This window comes from Sturnus vulgaris, chromosome 36 (assembly GCF_052056855.1).
Source record: "Sturnus vulgaris isolate bStuVul1 chromosome 36, bStuVul1.hap1, whole genome shotgun sequence".
Taxonomy (NCBI): Eukaryota; Metazoa; Chordata; class Aves; order Passeriformes; family Sturnidae; genus Sturnus; species Sturnus vulgaris.
The window spans coordinates 143,436-163,574 of record NC_142278.1 but is presented as its reverse complement, the minus strand read 5'-3'; the positions used below and the strand labels follow the sequence as shown (position 1 = coordinate 163,574).

Below are 20,139 nucleotides of genomic sequence, written 5' to 3'. Positions count from 1 at the left end.
CCTAATTTTGGGGATTTTCCCCTCATTTTTGAGGAAATTTTCAGAGGGAGTTGGGGACACTCTGGTGGCCCATGGGGACACTCTGGTGGCCCAGTCAGATGGAGATGCTGTGGATGATGTCGGTGGCCATTGGGGACACTCTGGTGGCCCATGGGGACACTCTGGTGGCCCAGTCAGATGGAGATGCTGTGGGTGATGTTGGTGGCCATCGGGGACACTCTGGTGGCCCATGGGGACACTCTGGTGGCCCAGTCAGATGGAGATGCTGTGGGTGATGTTGGTGGCCATTGGGGACACTTTGGTGGCCCATGGGGACACTTTGGTGGCCCAGTCAGATGGAGATGCTGTGGATGATGTCGGTGGCCATCAGGGGACACTCTGGTGGCCATGGGGACACTCTGGTGGCCCAGTCAGATGGAGATGCTGTGGGTGATGTTGGTGGCCATTGGGGACACTCTGGTGGCCCATGGGGACACTTTGGTGGCCCAGTCAGATGGAGATGCTCTCCTGCACGAGCCGTGGGTCCAGGTAGGGGTAGGGCAGGGCCAGCTCCGCGTTCCGGGCCCGGATCCTGCGGGAGATCCCGGCCAGGCGAGCCCGGAACGAGGCCAGGAGAGCCCGAGGGGCCGGCCCGGCCAGCAGGTCCTGAGAGCGCGAGCCCAGGGGACGCTGGGGACAGAGGGGACATTGGGGGACACTGGGGACATTGGGGACATTGGGGGACATTGGGGGACATTGGGGACAGAGGGGACATTGGGGACATTGGGGGACATTGGGGACATTGGGGGACACTGGGGGGATTGGGGACATTGGGGACAGGGTCAGGGGACAGCAGGAGAGACCCAAAAACCGGGGTCACAACCCCCAATGTCCCCCAGTGTCCCCAATGTCCCCAATGTCCCCCCAATGTCCCCCAGTGTCCCCAATCCCCCCAATGTCCCCCACTGTCCCCAATGTCCCCAATGTCCCCAATGTCCCCAGTGTCCCCAATCCCCCCAATGTCCCCAATGTCCCCAATGTCCCCCAGTGTCCCCAATCCCCCCAATGTCCCCCAATGTCCCCACTGTCCCCATGTCCCCTCTCACCGGCTCTCCCCCCTCGTAGCTGACCACGCTCAGCAGGGCCAGCAGGGCCCCGGTGGCCTCGGGCCCGGGCAGGGTGGCCACCAGCAGCTCCTCGGTGGCCTCGTCCTCGGTGGCCGGCGGTGGCCGCTGCAGCGAGCCCGGCGTGTTGGGCATCCAGGCGGCGTAGTCGTACTGGGGGAGGGGACAGAGGGGCTACCAAACCTCCCTGGTGGCCACCAAACCTCCCTGGGGCTACCAAACCTCCCTGGGGGCTACCAAACCTTTCCGGGGCCACCAAACCTCCCTGGGGCCATCAAACCTCCCTGGGGACTATCCAACCTCCCTGGGGGCCACCAAAACTCCCTGGGGGCTACCAAACTCCCTGGGGGCCACTAAACCTCCCTGGGGGCCACCAAACCTCCCTGGGGCCATCAAACCTCCCTGGGGAACTATCCAACCTCCCTGGGGGCCACCAAAACTCCCTGGGGGCTACCAAACTTCTCTGGGGGCCACCTGGGTGTCACTGGGGTCACTCAGGTGCTATGGGGCCACCTAGGGGTTGTCACGGCTACTGTGGCCACCAAGGGGTCACCTGGGGCCACTGGGCCACAAAAACTCCCTGAGGGTCACCTGGGTGCCACAGGGGCCACTGAGGTCCCACTGTGGCCACCAAGGGGTCACTCAGGTCTCCAGCTGTGCCCAGGTGTCCCCAGGTGTGTCCCCAGGTGTGCCCCAGGTTTCCCCAGGTGTCCCCAGGCGTGTCCCAGGTGTGTGCCAACTGTCCCCAGGTGTGCCCAGGTGTGTCCCAGGTGTCCCCAGGCGTGTCCCAGGTGTGTGCCAACTGTCCCCAGGTGTCCCCAGGTGTCCCAGGTGTGTCCCAGGTGTGTCCCAGGTGTGTCCCCAGGTGTGTCCCCAGGTGTGTCCCAGGTATGTCCCAGGTATGTCCCAGGTGTGTCCCCAGGTGTGTCCCAGGTGTGTCCAGGTGTCCCCAGGTGTCCCAGGTGTCCCAGGTGTTTCCCAGGTGTCCCCAGGTGTCCCAGCTGTCCCCAGGTGTGTCCCAGGTGTGTCCCAGGTGTGTCCCAGGTGTCCCAGGTGTCCCAGGTGTGTCCCCAGGTGTGTCCCAGGTGTCCCAGGTGTCCCAGGTGTGTCCCAGGTGTGTCCCAGGTGTGTCCCCAGGTGTCCCAGGTGTCCCAGGTGTCCCAGGTGTGTCCCAGGTGTCCCCAGGTGTCCCCAGGTGTCCCCAGGTGTCCCAGGTGTCCCAGGTGTGTCCCAGGTGTCCCAGGTGTCCCCAGGTGTCCCCAGGTGTGTCCCAGGTGTGTCCCCAGGTGTCCCAGGTGTGTCACCTGGCCGCTGTTGACGGCCGCGTGCCGGGCGGAGCAGCAGAAGATGATCATGGTGAGAAACTTGACCAGGTCAGGACAGGAACAGAGCTGGGACGGGAACCCTGAGGGGACAAAAGGGACAGAGGGGACAGAGGGGACACAGGGACAGAGGGACACAGGGACACAGGGACAGAGGGACACAGAGGGGACAAAAGGGACAGAGGGGACAGAGGGACAGAGGGACAGAGGGACACAGGGACAGAGGGGACACAGGGACAGAGGGACACAGGGACAGAGGGACACAGAGGGGACAGAGGGGACAAAGGGACAGAGGACAGAGGGACACAGGGACAAAGGGACAGAGGGACAGAGGGACAGAGGGACAGAGGGACAGAGGGACACAGGGACAGAGGGGACACAGGGACAGAGGGACACAGGGACAGAGAGACAGAGGGGACAGAGGGGACAGAGGGACACAGGGACACAGGGACACAGGGACAGAGGGACAGGGGGACAGGGGGACAGAGGGACAGGGGGACAGGGGGACAGAGGGAAACAGGGACAGAGAGACAGAGGGGACAGAACGGATGTCAGCCACCGCAGTGACCACCCCCGATTGTCACCTACGTGTCCCCCCAGTGTCCCTGGTGTCCCCCAGTGTCCCCAGTGTCCCCAAATGTCCCCCAATGTCCCCAATGTCCCCAATGTCCCCAATTGTCCCCAATCCCCCAATGTCCCCAATGTCCCCAGTGTCCCCCAATGTCCCCAATCCCCCCAATGTCCCCAATGTCCCCAATGTCCCCAATTGTCCCCAATGTCCCCAGTGTCCCCAGTATCCCCAGTGTCCCCAATGTCCCCAGTGTCCCCAGTGTCCCCAATGTCCCCAGTGTCCCCAGTATCCCCAGTATCCCCAGTGTCCCCAGTGTCCCCAGTGTCCCCAATGTCCCCAGTGTCCCCAGTATCCCCAGTATCCCCAATGTCCCCGGTGTCCCCAATGTCCCCAATGTCCCCAATGTCCCCAATGTCCCCAGTGTCCCCAGTGTCCCCACCGCTGTTGCTGTTGCCCAGCACGCCGTAGGTGAAGATCTCTCCCACCCACTCCTGCAGCTCCTCATCCTCGGCCACCTCGGTGTCCCCGCCGTAGAAAAGTGACACAACGCCCTGCACGTAGCTGCGACAGCGCGGCCACAGCGGTGACACGCGGGGACACGGCCACCCACCCCATGTTCCAGTGTCCCCAGTGTCCCCGTGCCATTGTCCCCACCACTCCCACCTCCATGTCCCCACTGTCCCCAATGTCCCCATTGTCCCCTCTTGTCCCCAATGTCCCCAATGTCCCCAGTGTCCCCTCTGCCCCCAATGTCCCCACTGTCCCCAATGTCCTCCAACCCCCCCAATGTCCCCATTGTCCCCAATGTCCCCAATGTCCCCAATCCTCCCAATGTCCCCAAATGTCCCCAGTGTCCCCAATGTCCCCTCTTGTCCCCAATCCCCCCAATGTCCCCAGTGTCCCCAATCCCCCCCAGTGTCCCCAATGTCCCCAGTGTCCCCAGTGTCCCCAATCCCCCCCAATGTCCCCAATGTCCCCAGTGTCCCCAATGTCCCCAGTGTCCCCAGTGTCCCCACCTCTCGATGGCCCCCCAGATGTCCATGGCGTCGTCCCTGTAGTGGTACCCGGGGATGTCCCCAACCCCGCGCTCCTCCACGTCATCGGGGACACAGAGCTCGCGGTACGTCAGCGCCGCTGTGCCCCGGGCCACCAGCGCCAGTGTCCCCTCCCTGCCCACCGAGGTGGCCTGGGGACAGTGACACCCCTCAGTGTCCCCTCAGTGTCCCCCCAGTGTCACCTCAGTGTCACCAGTGTCACACCGAGGTGGCCTGGGGACAGTGACACCGCTCATTGTCACCTCAGTGTCCCCTCAGTGTCCCCTCAGTGTCCCCCCAGTGTCCCCCCAGTGTCCCCAGTGTCCCCCCAGTGTTACCTCAGTGTCCCCTCAGTGTCCCCTCAGTGTCCCCCAGTGTCCCCTCAGTGTCCTCTCAGTGTCCCCCCAGTGTCCCCCCAGTGTCCCCTCAGTGTCCCCTCAGTGTCCCCTCAGTGTCCCCCCAGTGTCCCCTCAGTGTCCTCTCAGTGTCCCCCCAGTGTCCCCCCAGTGTCCCCCCAGTGTCCCCTCAGTGTCACCTCAGTGTCCCCCAGTGTCCCCCCAGTGTCCCCCCAGTGTCCCCTCAGTGTCCCCCCAGTGTCCCCCAGTGTCCCCTCAGTGTCACCTCAGTGTCCCCCCAGTGTCCCCTCAGTGTCCCCTCAGTGTCCCCCCAGTGTCCCCCCAGTGTCCCCTCAGTGTCACCTCAGTGTCCCCTCAGTGTCCCCTCCCTGCCCACCGGGGTGGCCTGGGGACAGTGACAGCGCTCAGTGTTACCTCAGTGTCCCCCAGGTGTCCCCAGGAGGACCCAGGTGTCCAGGTGACACAAGTGACACAGGTGACACCAGAGAGAGGACCCAGGTGACAGAGGGGACAATGGGATGGGGATGATGGGAGTGATGGGGGTGACACAGGTGACACAGGTACAGGTGACAGAGTGACACTGAGGTGACACAGGTGACACACAGGTGACACAGATGACACACAGGTGATACACGTGTGACACAGGTGACACACAGGTGACACAGGTCACACAGGTGACACACAGGTGACACACAGGTGACACAGGGGACACAGGTGACACACAGGTGACACACAGGTGACACACAGGTGACACACAGGTGACACACAGGTGACAGTTCTCACCTGGTCGATGATGCCACCGGGGTTGAGCAGCGTCTCCCGTGCCAGGATGTTGATGTGGAAGGTGAAGCGCAGGTGGGGGAGGAGGAGCTGGGGACAGCGATGGGGACATTGGGGACATTGGGGACATTGGGGGGATTGGGGACATTGGGGTGCAGTTTTTGGGGTCAGGGTTGGGGTTTTGGGGTCCCGGGGGTGGTTTTGGGGTCTCGGGGGTAGTTTTGGGGTCAGGATTGGTATTTCAGGACGGGGATTTCACGCCGCAGTTTTTGGGGTCCCGGGGTTGGTTTTAGGGTCCCGGGGGTATTTTTGGGGTCCCGGGGGTGACTTTTGGGGTCAGGTTTGGAGTTTTGGGGTCGCGCTGCAGTTTTTGGGGTCCCGTGGGTATTTTCGGGTTCCCGGGGTGATTTTGGGGTCCCGGGGGTGATTTTTGGGGTCAGGTTTGGCGTTTTGGGATTGGGGTGCAGTTTTTGGGGTCAGGGTTGGGGTATCAGGACGGGGATTTCACGCTGCAGTTTTTGGGATTCCGGGGTTGGTTTTAGGGTCCCGGGGGTATTTTCGGGGTCCCGGGGGTGATTTTTGGGGTCAGGTTTGGCGTTTTAGGATTGGGGTGCAGTTTTTGGGGTCAGGTTTGGAGTTTTGGGGTCCCGGGTGCAGTTTTTAGGGTCAGGGTTGCGGTATCAGGACGGGAATTTCACACCGCAGTTTTCGGGGTCCCGGGTGCAGTTTTGGGGTACCCGGGTGTATTTTCGGGGTCCCGTGGGTATTTTTGGGGTTCCCGTGGGCATTTTCGGGGTCCCGGGTGTATTTTTGGGGTACCCGGGTGTATTTTCGGGTTCCCGGGGGGCATTTTCGGGGTCCCGGGGGTATTTTTGGGGTTCCCGTGGGTATTTTTGGGGTACCCGTGGGTATTTTTGGGGTTCCCGGGTGTAGTTTTGGGGTACCCGGGGTTATTTTCGGGTTCCCGGGTGTATTTTTGGGGTACCCGGGTGTAGTTTTGGGGTACCCGGGTGTATTTTTGGGGTACCCGGCTGTATTTTCGGGTTCCCGGGGGGTATTTTCGGGGTCCCGTGTGTATTTTTGGGGTACCCGGGGTATTTTTGGGGTACCTGGTGCACGGGGTGTGCCGCGGGCAGGCGCTGGGTGGCCACGGCGAAGGCCTCGGCAGGAAGTGGCCGTGCAGGAGGTGCGGGACCATCTCGTGCAGCACAAAGTGAGAGCCCCGAACCCAGAGCTTGGCCAGCGCCCAGCCACGACCCCCGGGCACGAAAATGGGCGAGCCCGGGCCGGGCTGCTGCGACAGCTGGGGGGACACGGGGGACAGTGAGGGGACAGCTGGGGGGACACCGGGACAGTGAGGGGACACTCAGGGGACAGCTGGGGGGACACCGGGACAGTGAGGGGACAGCTGGGGGGACACCGGGACACTCAGGGGACACTCAGGGGACAGTGAGGGGACACTGGGGGACAGTGAGGGGACACTGGGGACAGTCAGGGGACAGCTGGGGGGACACCGGGACAGTGAGGGGACAGTGAGGGGCACAGGGGACACGGGGGGACAGTGAGGGGACAGTGAGGGGACACAGGGGACACAGTGAGGGGACAGCTGGGGGGACACCGGGGACACTCAGGGGACACTCAGGGGACACAGGGGACAGTGAGGGGACACTGGGGACAGTCAGGGGACACCGGGGGACACGGGGGGACAGTGAGGGGACACTGGGGACAGTGAGGGGACAGTGAGGGGACACTGGGGGAGCCCGGGCCGGGCTGCTGGACAGCTGGGGAACACGGGGGACAGTGAGGGGACACTGGGGGACACAGGGGGACAGTGAGGGGACACAGAAGGGACAGTGAGGGGACAGTGAGGGGACACCGGGGAAAGTCAGGGGACACGGGGGACACAGTGAAGGGACAGCTGGGGGGACACCGGGGACACTCAGGGGACACTGGGGACAGTCAGGGGACACCGGGGACAGTGAGGGTCACTGGGGGACAGTGAGGGGACACGGGGGGACAGTGAGGGGACAGGAACACAGAGGAGATATTGGGGACAGTGGACACTAGGGGGACACTGAGGTCAGCAGGGGGCATAGGGGACATTTTGGGGACATTGGGGACATTGGGGACATTTTGGGGACATTTTGGGGACATTTTGGGGACACTGGGGACATTTTGGGGACATTTTGGGGACATTGGGGACATTGGGGACATTTTGGGGACATTTTGGGGACACGTTGGGGCCGTACCTGGATGGCCAGGGGCAGGAGGTGGCCGCGGGGGCTGAGCCAGAGCAGGCAGAGGGGGGCGGCCACGAACTGGGGGCGTCCCCCGATGTCCCCCGTGGGGAGCCCCTCGAGCAGAGCGTAATCGGCCAGGAAGAGGCGGCCGGCCTGCAGGGACACCCCAAAAATATATGGGGACACCCCAAAAAAAATATGGGGACAGCCCTAAAAAAAATATGGGGACACCCCCTAAAAAATGGGGACAGCCCAAAAAAATATGGGGACACCCCAAAAAAATATGGGGACAGCCCAAAAATATATGGGGACACCCAGAAAAAATGGGGACACCCCCCCAAAAAAAATATGGGGACAGCCCAAAAAAATGGGGACAGCCCCCAAAAAAATATGGGGACACCCCAAAAAAATATGGGGACAGCCCTAAAAAAATATGGGGACACCCCAAAAAATGGGGACACCCCAAAAAAAATGGGGACAGCCCAAAAAAATATGGGGACACCCCCTAAAAAAAATATGGGGACAGCCCAAAAAAATGGGGACAGCCCAAAAAAATATGGGGACACCCCCTAAAAAAAATATGGGGACAGCCCAAAAAAAATATGGGGACACCCCCTAAAAAATGGGGACAGCCCTAAAATGGGGACACCCCAAAAATGGGGACACCCCAAAAATGGGGACACCCCAAAAAAATGGGGACAGCCCCTAAAAAAATGGGGACATAAAAAATAATGGGGACACGCCCCCCCCAAAAAATGGGAAACTCCAAAAAATGGGGACACCCCTAAAAATGGGGACACCCCCAAAAAATATGGGGACACCCCAAAAAAAATGGGGACACCCCCAAAAAATATGGGGACACCCCCAAAAAATGGGGACATAAAAAATAATGGGGACACCCCCCCCCAAAAAAAATGGGAAACTCCAAAAAATGGGGACAGCCCTAAAATGGGAATCCCCCCAAAAATGGGGGCACCCCCCAAAAAATGGGAAACTCCAAAAAATGGGGACACCCCTAAAAATGGGGTCACCCCCCCAAAAAAATGGGGACACCCCAAAAAAATGGGGACAACCCAAAAAATATATGGGGACACCCCAAAAAAATGGGGACATAAAAAAAATGCGGACACCCCCCCAAAAAAATGGGAAACTCCAAAAAATGGGAAAATCCTAAAAATGGGGACAGCCCTAAAATGGGAATCCCCCCAAAAAATGGGGACACCCCAAAAATGGGGACACCCCCCAAAAATGGGAGCCCCTCTAAAATGGGAACACCCCAAAAATGGGAAACCCCAAATTCTGGAACCCCCCCAAATTCTGGGACCCCCCCAAATTCTGGAACCCCCCCAAATTCGGGGATCCCCCAAATTCTGGAACCCCCCCCCAAATTCGGGGGTCCCCATCACCCCCATGTTTTTCCCCCCAGTTCCCTTCCGGATTTGGAAGTTTTGGAGTTTGGGGTTTTTTGGGGGATTTGGGGTTTTTGGGGTTTTAGGGTTTTTGGGGTTTGGGGTTTTTGGGGTTTTTGGGTTTTTGGGATTTGGGGTTTTTGGGTTTTGGGGTTTTGGGGGTTTTGGGGTTTTTGGGTTTTGGGGGTTTTGGGGGTTTTGGGTTTTGGGGTTTTTGGGGTTTTGGGGGTTTTGGGGGTTTGGGGGTTTTGAGTTTTTTTGTGTTTGGTGTTTCGGGGTTTGAGGTTTTGGGGTTTTGGGTTCTTTGGGTTTTTTGGGGTTTTTTGAGTTTCGGGTTTTAGGGGGTTGAGTTCTTGGGGTTTGGGGTTTTGGGTGTTTTGGGTTTGGGGGGTTTTGAGGTTTTTTTGGTGTTTGTGGGGTTTTGGGTTCTTTGGGTTCTTTGGGGTTTTTTTTGAGTTTTGGGGGTTTGAGGTTTTGGGGGTTTTTGGGTTTTTTGGGGTTTTTGGAGTTTTGGGGGTCTTTGGGGTTTTTGGTCTTTGGGGTTTTGGGGTTTGAGGTATTCGGGATTTGGGGTTTTTTGGGTTTTTTGAGTTTTTGGGGTTTGGGGTTTTTGGTGTTTTAGGGGTTTGGGTTTTGGGGGTTTGGGGTTTTTGGAATTTGGGGTTTTTGGGGTTTTTGGGGTTTTTTGGGGTTTTGGGTGGGGGTTTGGGGGTTTGGAGTTTTGGGGGGTTTTGGGGGTTTTTGGGGTTTTTGGGGTTTGAGTTTTTTGGTGTTTGGGGTTTTGGAATTTGGGGTTTTGAGGTTTGGGGATTTTTCAGGTTTTGGAGTTTGTGGTTTTGGGGTTTTGGGGGCTTTTGGGTTTTGGGGTTTTGGAGGTTTTTGGGTTTTGAGATTTGGAGTTTTGGGGGTTTTGGGGATTTGGGTTTTTGAGGTTTTGGGGTTTTTGGGTTTTCAGGTTTTGGGGTTTTGTGTTTTCAAGTTCTGGGCGCTTTGGGGGTTTTCAGGGGTCTGGGGTTTTGGGGGTTTTGACTTTTGGGGTTTTTTTGGTTTTGGGTTTTCAGGTTTGGGCGGTTCTTGGGAGGGGTTTTGGGGAGGTTTTTAGGGTTTTTTTTGTGGGGGTTGTGGGGTTTTTTTTGTATTTTTGGGGTGCTTTGGGGGTTTTTTTTGTGTGTTTTTGGGGTGTTTTTGTATTTCTGGGGTGCCTCACCTCCATCTCCCGCTGCAGGGAGGTGCCGGGGCCCAGGCTGGGGGCCACCATCGGGGATTTGGGATTTTGGGGGTTTTGGGGTTTTTGGAGTTTGGAGTTTTGGGGGTTTTAGGGCCATTTGGGTTTTGGTTTTGCAGTGGTTTTGGAGGAGGATTTTGGGGCGGTTTTTTGAAGTTTTTTGGGGGGGTTTTAGGGTTTTTTTGGGGTGTTTTTTTGTGGTTTTTTGTGGGTTTTTTTTTGTTTTTTTGAGGGTTTTTGGGGGTTTTTTTGAGGGGTTTTTTTTGTTTTTTTGTGTTTTTTGGGTTTTTTTTGTATTTCTGGGGTGCCTCACCTCCATCTCCCGCTGCAGGGAGGTGCCGGGGCCCAGGCTGGGGGCCACCATCGGGGGGGTCACGGGGAACTTGGGGGGCAGGCGGGGGCAGCGGCGCAGCAGGACGGGGTTCACCCCGCTCAGGAACTGCTCCCCGAAAAAACGCGTCCTCCTGCCAGTGCTGCACCACGTACTCTGGGGACAGCGGGGACATTGGGGACACCTGGGGGACACCTGGGGACAGCTGGGGGACACCTGGGGACACCTGGGGGACATTGGGGACACCTGGGGACACCTGGGGGACACTTCTAGGACACCTGGGGGACATTTGGGGACACCTGGGGACACCTGGGGGACATTGGGGACACCTGGGGGACACCTGGGGGACACCTGGGGGACACCTGGGGACACCTGGGGGACATTGGGGACACCTGGGGGACACCTGGGGGACATCTGAGGGCATCTTGGGGACATTTGGGGACACTTCTAGGACACCTGGGGGACATTTGGGGACACCTGGGGGACACCTGGGGACACCTGGGGACATCTGAGGACATCTTGGGGACATTTGGTGGCATCTTGGGGACACCTGGGGACACTTCGGGGACAGCTGGGGACACCTGGGGAACACCTGGGGACATCTGAGGGCAGCTTGGGGACATTTGGGAGACATTTGGGGACATCTGAGGGCATCTTGGGGACATTTGGGGACATTGGAGGACATTGGGCAACATTTGGGGACACTTCTGGGACACCTTGGGACACCTGGGGGACATTTGGGGACACCTGGGGGACATCTGAGGGCATCTTGGGGACATTTGGGGACATCTGGGCGACATTTGGGGACATTTGGGGACACTTCTGGGACACCTTGGGGACACCTGGGGACACCTGGGAGACACCTGGGGACATTTGGGGACACCTGGGGACACCTGGGAGACACCTGGGGGACATCTGGAGGCATCTTGGGGACATTTGAGTACATTTTGGGGACATTGGGGGACATTGGGGACACCTGGGGGACATTTTGGGACACCTGGGGGACATCTGGGGGACACCTGGGGGACACCTGGGGCATCTTGGGGACATTTGAGGACATTTTGGGGACATTGGGGATACCTGGGGGACACCTGGGGACACCTGGGGGACATTGGGGGACACCTGGGGGACATCTGGGGGACACCTGGGGGACACCTGGGGGCATCTTCGGGACATTTGGGGGCATCTTGGGGACAGCTGGGACACTTCGGGGACAGCTGGGGACATTTGGGGACACTTCTAGGATACCTGGGGACACCTGGGAACACCTTGGGGACATCTGGGGACATTTGGGGGACATTTGGGGACACTTGGAGGATATTTGGGGACACCTGGGACACTTCCGGGACATTGGGGACACTTGGGGACACCTGGGGGACACCTGGGGAACATCTGAGGGCATCTTGGGGACATTTGGGGACACTTCTAGGACACCTGGGGGACATTTGGGGACACCTGGGGGACAGCTGGGGGACATCTGAGGGCATCTTGGGGACATTTGGGGGATATTGGGGGACACTTCTGGGACACCTGGGGGACACCTGGGGGACACCTGGGGGACATCTGGGGGACACCTGGGGACACCTGGGGACATTGGGGACAGTGGGGACACCTGGGGGACATTTGGGGGACATCTGAGTGCCTCTTGGGGACATTTGGGGGACATTTGGGGACATCTGGGCGACATTTGGGGACACTTCTGGGACACCTTGGGACACCTTGGGGACACCTGGGGGACACCTGGGGGACATTTGGGAACACCTGGGGGACACCTGGGGACACCTGGGGGACAGCTGGGGACACCTGGGGACATCTGAGGACATCTTGGGGACATTTGGTGGCATCTTGGGGACACCTGGGGACCTTTGGGGGACATTGGGGACACTTCTGGGACACCTGGGGGACATTTGGGGACACCTGGGGGACATCTGAGGGCATCTTGGGGACATTTGGGGAATATTGGGGGACACTTCTGGGACACCTGGGGACACCTGGGGGACACCTGGGGGACATCTGGGGACACCTGGGGACATTGGGGACAGTGGGGACACCTGGGGGACATTTGGGGGACATCTGAGGGCATCTTGGGTCATTTGGGGACATTGGAGGACATTTGGGGGACATTTGGGGACACTTCTGGGACACCTGGGGACACCTTGAGGACACCTGGGGACACCTGGGAGACACCTGGGGGACATTTGGGAACACCTGGGGACATTTGGGGACACCTGGGCGACATGTGGGGACATCTGGGGGACATCTTGGGGACATTGGAGGACATTGGGCGACATTTGGGGACACTTCTGGGACACCTTGGGACACCTTGGGGACACCTGGGGACACTGGGAGACACCTGGGGACATTTGGGGACACCTGGGGGACATCTGAGGGCATCTTGGGGACATTGGAGGACATTGAGGGACATTTGGGAACACTTCTGGGACACCTGGGGACACCTGAGGACACCTCAGGGACACCTGGGGACACCTGGGGGACAGGTGGGGACACCGTGGGGACAGTGGCGGGGTGGGGGAGGGGCACGCACCGCTGATGGGGGTCCCGGGACCCTCGAGAGCCGCCCGAATGTCCCCAAAGGAGCGCCAGGAAAGCCCGGAACGGAGCCCCCGGAGCCGGATCCGGATCTGCCTGGGGACAGAGGGGACATTGGGGACATTGGGGGACATTGGGGGACATTGGGGACATTGGGGACATTGGGGGACATTGGGGACATTGGGGACATTGGGGACATTGGGGACAGTGGGGGGGTTGGGGGACACTGGGGACATTTGGTGACCCCCAACGACCGTTAATGCCCCTCCCTGTCCCCCACTGTCCCCCACTGTCCCCCATTGTCCCCCACTGTCCCCCACTGTCCCCCATTGTCCCCTCCCTGTCCCCCCATTGTCCCCCATTGTCCCCCACTGTCCCCCATTGTCCCCTCCCTGTCCCCCCATTGTCCCCCCATTGTCCCCCACTGTCCCCCATTGTCCCCTCCCTGTCCCCCACTGTCCCCCATTGTCCCCCACTGTCCCCCATTGTCCCCCATTGTCCCCCATTGTCCCCCATTGTCCCCCCATTGTCCCCCACTGTCCCCCATTGTCCCCCATTGTCCCCCATTGTCCCCCATTGTCCCCCACTGTCCCCCACTGTCCCCCACTGTCCCCCATTGTCCCCCATTGTCCCCCCATTGTCCCCCATTGTCCCCCCACTGTCCCCCATTGTCCCCCCACTGTCCCCCCACTGTCCCCCATTGTCCCCCATTGTCCCCCCACTGTCCCCCCACTGTCCCCCATTGTCCCCCATTGTCCCCCCACTGTCCCCCATTGTCCCCCATTGTCCCCCCATTGTCCCCCATTGTCCCCCCATTGTCCCCCACTGTCCCCCATTGTCCCCCACTGTCCCCCCACTGTCCCCCCATTGTCCCCCACTGTCCCCCACTGTCCCCCCATTGTCCCCCCATTGTCCCCCACTGTCCCCCACTGTCCCCCACTGTCCCCCATTGTCCCCCCATTGTCCCCCCATTGTCCCCCCATTGTCCCCCATTGTCCCCCATTGTCCCCCCACTGTCCCCCCACTGTCCCCCCCATTGTCCCCCCATTGTCCCCCACTGTCCCCCATTGTCCCCCATTGTCCCCCATTGTCCCCCCACTGTCCCCCATTGTCCCCCATTGTCCCCCCATTGTCCCCCATTGTCCCCCCATTGTCCCCCACTGTCCCCCATTGTCCCCCACTGTCCCCCACTGTCCCCCATTGTCCCCCATTGTCCCCCCCACTGTCCCCCCACTGTCCCCCCCATTGTCCCCCCATTGTCCCCCACTGTCCCCCATTGTCCCCCATTGTCCCCCATTGTCCCCTCCCTGTCCCCCCATTGTCCCCCCATTGTCCCCCACTGTCCCCCATTGTCCCCCATTGTCCCCCCACTGTCCCCCCACTGTCCCCCACTGTCCCCCATTGTCCCCCATTGTCCCCCATTGTCCCCCATTGTCCCCTCCCTGTCCCCCCATTGTCCCCCATTGTCCCCCATTGTCCCCCATTGTCCCCCATTGTCCCCTCCCTGTCCCCCATTGTCCCCCATTGTCCCCTCCCTGTCCCCTCTGTCACTCACGCCGCCCCTGCACGCGCCGCCAGCTGTGCCCGGTGGGCGAGGGGGAAGCTCAGGGTGGGCGACAGCTGGGGGGGTGGCCCCCGTGACGTCACCGAACCCTGTGACGTCACCGACTCATGTGACGTCGCCGACCCCTGTGACGTCGTCGATCCCTCTGACGTCACCGCCCCCTGTGACAGCGTCTGTCCAGGTGACGTCATCTGTCCCGGCGATGTCATCGACTGGGCCTCGGGCGGTGACGTCATCGATGGGGACGCCGGCGGTGACGTCATTGCCGGGGAGTCCGGCGGTGACGTCATCGACGTGCGCGGGGCTGGCCACGGGCACAGGGATGGGGGCAGGGCCCGCAGACACCAGGGCCAGCCCGGGGCGTAGAGTGACCACCTGGGACACAGAGTGACCACAGTGACCACAGGGACACAGAGTGACCACAGTGACCACCTGGGACACAGAGTGACCACAGTGACCACAGTGACCACAGGGACACAGAGTGACCACAGTGACCACAGGGACACAGAGTGACCACAGTGACCACAGTGACCACCTGGGACACAGAGTGACCACAGTGACCACAGGGACACAGAGTGACCACCTGGGACACAGAGTGACCACAGTGACCACAGTGACCACAGTGACCACAGTGACACAGAGTGACCACAGTGACCACAGTGACCACCTGGGACACAGAGTGACCACAGTGACACAGAGTGACCACAGTGACCACCAGTGACCACCAGGGACACAGAGTGATCACAGTGACACAGAATGACCACCAGTGACCACCAGGGACCAGTTCCCCCCAGTCCCCTCCCAGTCCCCCCCAGTTCCCCCCAGTCCATCCCAGTTCGCACTCGAAGATTTCCCGGCGCTCTCTCCGCTCCTCCCGGCGCTGCTGCAGCAACTGCGGGACCCGAGCGGCGACACGGGGGGTGCGGGCTGGGGACAGAGGGGACAGTGACAGCGACACCGGGGACACCGGGGACACCGGGGACACTGGGGACACTGGGGACAGTGGGGATACTGGGGACATTGTCCTTCAGTACCTCCAGTCTCTCACAATGTCCCCCAATGTCCCCAATCCCCCCAATGTCCCCCGATCCCCCCAATGTCCCCAGTGTCCCCAATGTCCCCAATGTCCCCAATGTCCCCAGTGTCCCCAATGTCCCCAGTGTCCCCAGTGTCCCCAATGTCCCCCAATGTCCCCAGTGTCCCCAATGTCCCCAGTGTCCCCGATGTCCCCGTACCTGTCCCCTCCCGCAGCTCCAGGTCCCCGCTCTCCACCCAGCGGTGACACGGGAACGTGGCCGTGGGGACGTCCCCAGGGTCGCCGTCGGTGTCGCCAAGGTGTGGCCCGGTGACGGTGACGGTGGCGCAGAACCAGCGGTCGGGGACAAGGGACAGCAGCGGCTCCTTGTGCAGCCGCAGGGACAGCAGGGTCCCCAAGGGCCGCGGGGATGTCACCTCCAGCCACAGCGTCTGCCAGGGGACACCTGGGTCACACCTGTGTGTCACCTGTGTCACCTGTGTGTCCTCTGTGTGTCATCTGTGTCACCTGTGTCACCTGTGTGTCACCTGTGTCATCTGTGTCACCTGTGTGTCACCTGTGTGTCACCTGTGTGTCCTCTGTGTGTCACCTGTGTCACCTGTGTGTCACCTGTGTGTCACCTGTGTCATCTGTGTCACACCTGTGTCACCTGTGTCACACCTGTGTGTCCCCAAGGGCCGCGGGGATGTCACTTCCAGCCACAGCGTCTGCCAGGGGACACCTGGGTCACCCCTGTGTGTCACCTGTGTGTCACCTGTGTGTCCTCTGTGTGTCACCTGTGTCATCTGTGTCACCTGTGTCACCTGTGTGTCACCTGTGTCATGTGTCAGCTGTGTGTCACCTGTGTCACACCTGTGCGTCACCTGTGTGTCATCTGTGTGTCACCTGTGTCACCTGTGTGTCACACCTATCACACCTGTGTCACCATGTCACACCTGTGTCACCTGTGTGTCACCTCTGTCACCTCTGTCACACCTGTGTGTCACCTGTGTGTCATCTGTGTGACGTGTGTGTCACCTGTGTCTTACCTGTCACCTGTGTCACCTGTCACTTGTGTGTCACCTGTGTGTCACCTGTGTGTCACCCCACACCTGTGTCACTTCTGTCACCTGTGTCACATCTGTGTCATACCTGTGTCACCTGTGTGTCATCTGTGTGTCACCTGTGTCACACCTGTGTGTCATTAATGTCACCTGTGTGTCACCTGTGTCACCTGTGTGTCACCTGTGTGTCACCTTTGTCACACCTGTGTTACACCTGTGTCACCTGTGTCACAACTGTGTCACCTGTGTGTCACCTGTGTCACCCAGTTTGTGACTCCCAGTCCCTCCCAGTCCGTCCCAGTCTGTCCCAGTCGCTCCCAGTTTGTGACTCCCAGTTTGTCCCAGTCCGTCCCAGTCCCTCCCAGTCCATCCCAGTCCCTCCCAGTCCATCCCAGTCCGTCCCAGTCTGTCCCAGTCCATCCCAGTTTGTCCCAGTCCGTCCCAGTCCCTCCCAGTCCGTCCCAGTCCATCCCAGTCCGTCCCAGTCTGTCCCAGTTTGTGACTCCCAGTCTGTCCCAGTCCGTCCCAGTCCCTCCCAGTCCGTCCCAGTCGGTCCCAGTCCATCCCAGTTCATCCCAGTCTGTCCCAGTTTGTGACTCCCAGTCCATCCCAGTCCGTCCCAGTCGGTCCCAGTCGGTCCCAGTCCCTCCCAGTCCCTCCCAGTTCCCTCCCAGTCCGTCCCAGTCGGTCCCAGTCCATCCCAGTTCATCCCAGTCTGTCCCAGTTTGTGACTCCCAGTCCATCCCAGTCCGTCCCAGTCGGTCCCAGTCGGTCCCAGTCCCTCCCAGTCCCTCCCAGTCCCTCCCAGTCCATCCCAGTTCATCCCAGTCTGTCCCAGTTTGTGACTCCCAGTCCCTCCCAGTCCCTCCCAGTCCCTCCCAGTCCGTCCCAGTCGGTCCCAGTGTGTCCCAGTCCATCCCAGTCTGTCCCAGTTTGTGACTCCCAGTCTGTCCCAGTCCCTCCCAGTCCCTCCCAGTCCATCCCAGTTCATCCCAGTCTGTCCCAGTTTGTGACTCCCAGTCCCTCCCAGTCCATCCCAGTCCCTCCCAGTCCGTCCCAGTCGGTCCCAGTCGCTCCCAGTCGCTCCCAGTCGGTCCCAGTGTGTCCCAGTGTGTCCCAGCTCACCGTGCCGGCTCTCAGGTGTTGCTGTGGCCAGCCCAGGTGACAGGGCGGTGCCACCCCCTCTGTCCCCACCAGGCTCAGGGTCACCCCCCCCAGGGTGCCCCCCCCCCACTCCGGGCCCGTGCTCACCCCCAGCCGGTACCGCGCCCCTCCCCCACCCGCCCGCACGGCCACCGCGGGGGCGCTCATGGCCACTGGGGGGGCAGGGGTCACTCGGGGGTCACTGGGGGTCACTGGGGGTCACTCAGGGGTCACTCAGGGGTCACTGGGGGTCACTGGGGGTCACTGGGGGTCACTCAGGGGTCACTCGGGGGTCACTGGGGGTCACTGGGGGTCACTCAGGGGTCACTCAGGGGTCACTGGGGGTCACTGGGGGTCACTCAGGGGTCACTGGGGGTCACTGGGGGTCACTCAGGGGTCACTCAGGGTCACTCGGGGTCAGTCAGGGGTCAGTCAGGGGTCAGTCAGGGGTCACTCAGGGTCACTCAGGGGTCACTCAGGGGTCACTCAGGGTCACTCAGGGTCACTCAGGGTCACTCAGGGTCAGTCAGGGGTCAGTCAGGGGTTAAATGGTCACTCAGGGGTCACTCAGGGGTCACTCGGGTCACTCAGGGTCACTCAGGGTCACTCAGGGGTCACTCACTGGTCACTCAGGGGTCACTCAGTGGTCACTCAGGGGTTAAATGGTCACTCAGGGGTCACTCAGGGGTCACTCGGGTCACTCAGGGTCACTCAGGGTCACTCAGGGGTCACTCAGGGTCACCAGGAGTCACTCAGGGGTCACTCAGGGTCACTCAGGGGTCACTGTGGTCACTCAGGGTCACTCAGGGGTCACTCAGGGGTCACTCAGGGTCACTCAGGGGTCAGTGGTCATTCAGGGGTCACTCAGGGGTCACTCAGGGGTCACTCAGGGGTCAGTGGTCACTCAGTGGTCACTCAGTGGTCACTCAGGGGTCACTCAGGGTCACTCAGGGGTCACCCAGAGGTCACTCAGGGTCACTCAGGGGTTAATGGTCACTCAGGGTCACTCAGGGGTCACTCAGGGGTCACTCAGGGGTCACTCAGGGTCACTCAGGGGTCACTCTGGGTCACTCAGGGTCACCCGGGGGTCCCTGGGGGGTTTTGGGGTCCCTGGACAGGTCCTGGGGGTCCCTGGGGGGTCCCTGGGGGTCACAGAGGGGCCTTGGGGGGATTTTTGGGGGGGGTCCCTGGGGGGCTTTGGGGTCCCTGGGGGGTCCCGGGGGGGATTTTGGGGTCCCGGGGGATTTTTGGGGAGGGGTCGGGGGGGGTTTCCGGTCCCTGGGGCGTCCCCGGGGGGTCCCGGATATTTTGGGGAGGGGTCCCTGGGGGGTCCCGGGGTTTTTTGGGGGGAGGGGTCCCGGGGGGTTTCCGGTCTCGTCGGTATTTTGGGGAGGGGTCCCGGGACAGTTTCCGGTTCCGGGGGTTTTTTGGGGAGGGGTCCCGGGGGGGTTTCCGGTTCCGGGGGGGGTTTTGGGGAGGGGTCCCGGGGGGGTTTCCGGTTCCGGGTTTTTTGGGGAGGGGTCCCGGGGGGTTTCCGGTTCCGGGGGGGTCCCGCGGGTTCCTCGGGGGTCTCTCGGTGCTGCCGGAATCCCTCAGGCTCTGCCGCGGCGCTCCCAGCGCTCCCAGTGCTCCCAGTGCTCCCAGTTCCCTCCCAGTTCCTCCCAGTTCCCTCCCAGTTCCTCCCAGTTCCCTCCCAGTTCCCTCCCAGTTCCTCCCAGTTCCCTCCCAGTTCCCTCCCAGTCTCTCCCAGTCCCCCGGCCGGTCCGGGCACTCCCGGCCCCCAGGAATGTCGAGACTGTCCCAGTTCCATCCCAGTTCCCTCCCAGTTAACCCCAGTTCCCTCCCAGTTCCACCACTGCTCCCAGTCAAACCAGTTCTAGCCCTGCCGGCCTCAGCCGCCCCCGCACCAGTTCGCTCCCAGTTCATCCCAGTTGCGCCACTGGGGCTGGGCCACACCCCAGTTCCCTCCCAGTTCCATCCCAGTTAACCCCAGTTCTATCCCAGTTCCCTCCCAGTTAACCCCAGTTCTATCCCAGTTCCCTCCCAGTTAATCCCAGTTCTATCCCAGTTCCATCCCAGTTAACCCCAGTCCATCCCAGTTAACCCCAGTTCTATCCCAGTTCCATCCCAGTTCACCCCAGTTCTCTCCCAGTTCCCTCCCAGTTCCACCACTGCTCCCAGTCAGACCAGTTCCAGCCCCGCCGGCCTCAGCCGCCCCCGCACCAGTTACACCCCAGTTACACCCCAGTTACACCCCAGTACATCCCAGTTCATCCCAGTTGCGCCACTGGGGCTGGGCCGCACCCCAGTTCCATCCCAGTTAACCCCAGTTCCATCCCAGTCCATCCCAGTTAACCCCAGTTGCACCATTAGGGCTGGTTGCTACCCCAGTTCCATCCCAGTTAACCCCAGTTCCATCCCAGTTAACCCCA

At 60.8% G+C, this 20,139-nt stretch overlaps 1 protein-coding gene across 1 annotated transcript; it reads right to left on the bottom strand.

Annotated features, from left to right (window-relative positions):
* Positions 1-489: 489 nt before the first annotated feature.
* LOC148220505 (polyunsaturated fatty acid lipoxygenase ALOX15B-like) lies at positions 490-17,875 on the bottom strand. Its single transcript, XM_088155228.1, is given in 17 exon segments — positions 490-669; positions 1,086-1,256; positions 2,408-2,508; positions 3,436-3,557; positions 4,013-4,182; positions 5,170-5,256; positions 6,276-6,331; positions 6,334-6,469; positions 7,416-7,559; positions 10,354-10,494; positions 10,496-10,527; positions 12,917-13,017; positions 14,477-14,541; positions 14,609-14,789; positions 15,328-15,412; positions 15,721-15,952; positions 17,690-17,875. Coding segments are annotated over 17 exon segments (2,190 nt in total).
* Positions 17,876-20,139: the final 2,264 nt, after the last annotated feature.